This window comes from Rattus rattus, chromosome 12 (assembly GCF_011064425.1).
Source record: "Rattus rattus isolate New Zealand chromosome 12, Rrattus_CSIRO_v1, whole genome shotgun sequence".
Classification (NCBI taxonomy): domain Eukaryota; kingdom Metazoa; phylum Chordata; class Mammalia; order Rodentia; family Muridae; genus Rattus; species Rattus rattus.
In genome coordinates, this window is record NC_046165.1 from 3,015,966 (window position 1) to 3,021,965 (window position 6,000).

Sequence of the window (6,000 nt, forward strand, 5' to 3'; positions counted from 1 at the left end):
GGGTCTAGACTAGCCATGGAGGAGAGAGGTGCCAGACAGGGCTGATACACCAGGAGGACCCCAGTCTGGGGACGGAAACTCATTACGAAGGGACAGCATGAAGATGCTGAAGCATTTTCACTGAAGACAGAAGGTCCAACTGGGCCAGAGGTAAGATGTCCGCCACCACCTGTTCTGCGAGCCCTCCTGACCACCCTGCACAAATGGCCAGCAGCTCTACCCTCGGCCTCTACTGCCAGTCACTGCTGTTCCTGTCCTCACCTCTGCTTCATGCTCACTCCCTGAATGTTCCCTGCATTTCTCCAACGGGACTCTGCAGACACCTCATACTCCAAAGGAATGAGCTTCTCTTTCTCTGTATTCCCTACTTTAGTGAACCGTAACACCATGATATAACCAGCTGCCCTTGCCAGAAATCCATCACCTCCCTTCAATATAAAACGCTTGACTAACACACGCTGCCTGCCTCAAACCTTTCAATTCCTCCCTATGCTGTTTATACCGGTTAGTTTCCGACAACTCGATATAATTATAGACAAAAGTAGGAAGAGGGAGTCTCAATTAAAGATTTGCTCGTGGGCATTTCTGCAGGGCATTTTCCTCATTAATGACTGATGGTTGACATGGGAGAGCCCATCCCATTGTGGGTGGTAGTCCTGAGTTGTAAAAGAAAGGTAGCTGAGCAAGCCATGGGCAGCAAGTCAGTAAGCAGCACTTTTCCATGGCCTCTGCTTCAGTTTCTGCTATAGGTTCCTGACTTGGGTGCTTGTCCTAGCCTCCTGCCATATGGACTGTAAACTAAAAGGGAAATAAACCCTTTCCTCCCCAAGCTGGTATCTTTATCACAGCAATGCAAAGCAAACTGGGACACTGCCTGTTCTCAGTGTTACCATCTTAATCAGGCCTTGGGCATCTCCCCACAAGACTGGCCGTTCTCTGGCCCTTCCTGTGGGCCAGTCTCCTGCCTTGATGTTTGTTCCACTGACTCTCATGGAGAGCCTTTAAAAAGACAGATTTCAGAACACACAGAAGGAAGAAAAGAAAGCCCAGATTTCTGGTACCCAAATTAGCCTTTCTGAAGATCAGTCTAGAGATGGGACCCAGAAAGGCATCTGGGATACTGGCTGGTTGTTTTCTGTTGGGGCGAGCAGCATTTGGAAACTTGTGCTCCACTGCGGAGAACCACCTCCCATCTTCTTCCCGCAGTGAGAAGCACACTCACACAGGTCCTAGACTTTGTCATTTCTTCCTCTCCTAAGGACTTGGTGTTTCATTTATTCCTAACTCTCTAAGCTCACGTTCACCACTGGGTCTCCTCCAACCGTGTTAATAACTGACATCTCTCCAGACTTGACTTCTCCCCGTGACTGTGACCACCTCACAGTGCAGCTCTCCAGTCTGCCCCTGGTGATCCACATTCCTGAATGGCATCTCCAATTCACCCTCACTTCCTCATCCCACTCACTCCTTGGTCACCATAACCGTCTCTATGACAACTGGAAGAACTGTTCTGGAAAGGTTCTGGGTATGATCCCTCCTCCCAAAAAGGTCACTTTTCAGACTTTGTTTTGAATCTTGGCGGCGTTTGTCTACTAACTGCTCCTACCCTGCAATTTTTTCCTTGGCATCGTGCACACACATTCACACGTGTGCACATACACAAGCATACAGGCATAAACACACACACACACAGACACACACATGCATGCACATGCACTCTGCCTCAGCCACTCTTCAATCTGCTTCCCCAACTCCTCTGCTTCTCCTTCTGCAGACCTCAGAAGGTCCCAGTTCTGGTCAAGCCTTCCACAGCACTCATGATCTCACCTCAGGACTGTTCACTCTGGCCATCAACAAGACCCTAGTTCTTTATTTAGCTCTGGCTCCTTGTCCAGCTTTGCCCTCCCATGCTCAGCCCATTAGGCCTAACAACCCCTCGCCTCTCAAACAACCAGCTCAAATACTAATGCTTGCACCAGCAAATCATCTCAACAGCCAAGTCTCTCCCTCACTGTGCATGTGTATACCTGTGTGTACGATGATATTGGGATGTATCTCTCAGTCACTCCATTTTTCTTTTTTTGACACAGAAAACTGGCTGGCCGGCAAGGCCCTGGGGAATCTCCTGCTTCCGAAACCTCTCATTGGTGAGTTACAGACACACACTGCAATGCCTTGACTTTTTACATGGTTACTGGGAATTAGAACTCAGATATTCATGCCTGCAGGTCAAGCCATGTTCCCAGACTCTTGCTTTTTAGCTTTTACATTTATTTTTGAGGTAAAAGGATGCCTCAATATGCTGAGAACAACTAAAATCGAAGAAATCTACTGTTAGTCAGATCCACCCACATACTGTAGCCCTAAGAAAGACACACTACGCTTTTCATCCAAACAGTAGTTTGAAGACCAACTCACTAGTAGCTCTGATGGATTCTGGGGCCAATGCGTCAAAGACTCCATAACCTGAATTAGCTACTAAACATGGAGAGCATAAACAACATTAAACATACTTCAAAGCCTGAGGTGGTGAGAGGTGCGGATGATTTAAAATTACGTCGCTGGCTCTAACAGTTATTCACTCTCAGACTATGTAACAGGAGTGTTCTCTGTAAGGCTCATGACGTTCACAACACAACGTACCATCTGGAGACGCCAGACACTTCTGTGCTCTAGCAACATCAACTTCACAAGCAGAGAAGGGAAATACCGACAAGTGGTAAGAAACTGCGAATTGCAGCTTGTTTAAACAGTTTGCTATTGGTATATCAGTGCCTAATCTCAACACTGTTTAGTGAAGAGTCCACTCTCTAAAGGCAACTCAACATAACGCCGTGGGAAAAAGTTGCTTGGAGACTGAATAAACTTCTCCGCCCTCTACCTGCTGACCACCGCCCACACTCCTGTAGAGTGCAGCGGCATCCAGAAGCAAAGCTTGCATATTCTTGCCAAATGACTTCCTAACTTCGCTTGAAAGCGCTTAGTTTTTCAGCTCGCAAAAACTCTTCAGGGACAACGGTTAAGAAGTACGTGGAACTCAAAATTGAGGGGGCAGATTCTGGAGCGGAGGATGAAATTCACACGTTCCAGGAATCAGGTGGGTCCCAAAAAGGCTGTATGAATGAAGGGGGACAGGGAACTGGGCAGGATTCCAGCGTCCTCCCCACGGGGACATCTTCCAGCCCAGCACTCGAGCCGTCAAGTGCGTGCGTGGGCCCGGGCCACGAGATGAGCGGGGCACCCGGCCCGACCCTAACTGCCCAGCCCACCTGCAGCAGGGCAGGAGCTGCTGCGCACGGTACGGGAGGCGCCCGGCAAGGAATGGACGTGGCGCCCTCCTCCGCCCTCAGGGCTGCGAAGGGGGCGGCGACCGCTGCCCCCAGAGCAAGAACTGACAAGGCTCGGGCGCGGAAGGCAAGGGCCCCCAGCCTCCTGCAAAACCGAGTCCCCGCTGCCCCAAGCCGGGTCCGGGAAGTGTTCAGAATGGAGCGAAGGACGCCCCGAGGATGAGGGAACCGGTACTCACAAAGCCCACTGGAGCCGGTGCTGGTGAACATGGTCCCGCCGGGCCCGGAGCCCCCGCGGGGCGTCAGGGGGAGGGGAGGCGGAGGTGGAGAGCCCCCAGCGACCGCGCAGGCGCACTGTCAACCAGCGAGCGAAGTCCGCCGGCGAGGCGCTCCGGAGCCGCCAGGAAGAAGGCGCATGCGCGGCCTGTGAGGCGAGCACGCTCGGCCAGAGCCCGCCTCTTCCTGCCGGGAGAGGAAGTGCGTTGGTGCGGGAGAGCCGGACGTCCGCTTCTTCCAGTAGTTCGGGGAGGGTTTGGGAACGAGGTTGGTAGGTGCCAGAACTCTCAGTGCAGAACCTCACGGCTTGGAGCGCCGCGAGGAGAGCCAGTTCTTCCGCAGTGGAATACCAGGCCTTTCTCGAGACCTCTGACCTTTCACGGGGCGAGGCGGCCGCGATTTCCACGCATGCTTGGTACTTCTGAGCGGACTTCGGAGCTCAGTGAACTGTCTGTGCTTCCGGTGACCCACCAAGCTCAGGAGGTCGCAGGGGTGAGGGTGGAAAAGATGGCTAGTAGAAAAAAAGTTTAAGAATACGTTTATAGGCAAACTGAAAGAACATGCCACGTATGCCAAGTATGGACGGAATGCTTTCAGGAAATATTGAGAGTTTGTAAGGTTTGGCCGGCATTCTAAATCTGGGTTTAGACTAGTAAAATACAACATGTCTTTACAGTAGGTTAGAGTATTCACGTTATTCCAAAACGTAAAGGTGTGAGCGGTTTTTATGCAATTTAGCCTTTTTAAAAGCTGGTTCAAAAACACAAAATACATTTAACTTTATGTTCATCCAGTTGAGTTCAATTTCGCAGGAAAATTATTTTCCGAGGCCTTGTGTTGTTCGCAGGAGCTGATTCCCACAAAATCTGTAGCCCACATAAGACTGGTTCTCTATGGGGTCCCTAGGAGCACAGAAGGGTGTTCAGAAGACCCGGAAGATTTTTGTAGTAATGCTGAAACATTTTCTTTTCCCATTCTTTTTCACCCTTGAGTAGTAAGGTTTTCCAGTTAACCAGCACCTGATAAAACGGCTGGAACTGGGGTTGGGGATTTAGCTCAGTGGTAGAGTGCTTGCCTAGCAAGCACAAGGCCCTGGGTTCGGTCCCCAGCTCTGAAAAAAAAAAAGAAAAGAAAAGAAAAGGAAAAACGGCTGGAACTGCAAGGCAAACAAGTACATGTTAAGGCAGATCCCTAGTTGCAACTAATCTAGAAGCTACCATTTAAACTTTGACATTTGATGGTGGAGAAATGCCTATTTAATCTAAATGCTTGCTTTCCAGTTCCAGACCTGCTCTGGGTGAGCTTTTCATCATATACTTCATCCAAAATATATCACAACAAACTAAAAGGAGAAGTGCACAGGGAATCCCCACAGGCTATTGGGCCAGACGATAAAAACATTCTTCCTTAAAATGGTTTGCCTAGGAAAGTCCCTGCTGTCAAAGCTGAATGGTTGAATTTGACAATTTTTTCCTGATTCATCTTAAGAAATTACCCTAAAATACATGGAGGTGACAGGGATAGTTAGTCTATATAGATTTAGGGGAAGCTTCAAAGTCATTGTCTCTTAAGTTATTGTTTTGAAATTTAATCTAGTCTACTTAAGTCCTATATGTTATAGATAATAACCATTTATGGTAAACTAATGTCAACTATAAAAGATTATTATCTAATAAGAGGAAATGAAGTAAATTCCTCATTCTGTTGAACACTGGTATGTTTGGGAGGTGTGAAGTAGTCTGAAGAAAGTCAGCTATGAGATGAGCTGCAGCCAGAAGTTTTGTGGTAGTGCACACAGTGACTGGTATCATGAAAATTTGATCGTCACAAATGTATGTCTCATGGGGAATCAAAACATTGAGTGGAAATATACCAAGAATGGAGTTGTCAAAACTTGAAACTCTTGAAAATTATTCCACAGAAATCACTTTTTTCCTCTTCCAGTATCATTGTGCAACATCAGGGCAGCAGTTCTGGTCACCACGTGGATTTGTAAACACAGAAAAGTAGCAGCAGCTGCCAGTGTGCAAGTCACCAAAAGTCTCACTGAGAACCCACATGGCATTGAATGTTTTCAGTGCCTTTAACAAGACAAGCTCCTGAATTAAAGACTATTTTGTGAAAAGAGGTTTCATTGTCTTGTTCTACACCAGAAATAAAGCATTTCCAATCCTGTTGTTTTAAAATAACTACTCTGTGACACTTGTGCATAATTTTGTTTTTAGAATAAAAAAGTATAAATAGTGATACCAAAATATGGGATAATTAGACATATATTTTACCTATGTCAGAAGTGTTAGGTGAAGAGATTAAGTTGCAAGTAGGGTAAATATTATTGAACACTTTTAACATTTTCAACAAGTTTAATCATTCTGAGAGATTTCTTCGCAGCTCTTATCTGTAGTAGATAAGGCTAGTTCTGAGAACAGCAGCTTGG

General features: G+C 47.4%; 1 protein-coding gene and 1 long non-coding RNA gene across 3 annotated transcripts in view; one reads left to right on the forward strand and one right to left on the reverse strand.

Moving 5' to 3' along the window:
- The window catches only part of Ubac2 (UBA domain containing 2), a 148,976-nt gene extending 145,264 nt beyond the window's left edge, over positions 1-3,712 (reverse strand). Inside the window, exon 1 of one of the 2 annotated variants that reach the window (XM_032918299.1) lies at positions 3,527-3,712. In XM_032918299.1, coding sequence (XP_032774190.1) covers positions 3,527-3,557 — 31 coding nt within the window. In that variant the 5' untranslated portion in view covers positions 3,558-3,712. The remainder of the gene's footprint in view (positions 1-3,526) is intronic. The other variant, XM_032918298.1, reaches the window with a different exon arrangement.
- On the forward strand, positions 2,546-5,752 carry LOC116914032. Its single transcript, XR_004389659.1, has 2 exons — positions 2,546-3,097; positions 5,508-5,752. It is a non-coding gene; the product is annotated as an uncharacterized LOC116914032 (long non-coding RNA).
- The last annotated feature ends 248 nt before the right edge of the window (positions 5,753-6,000 follow it).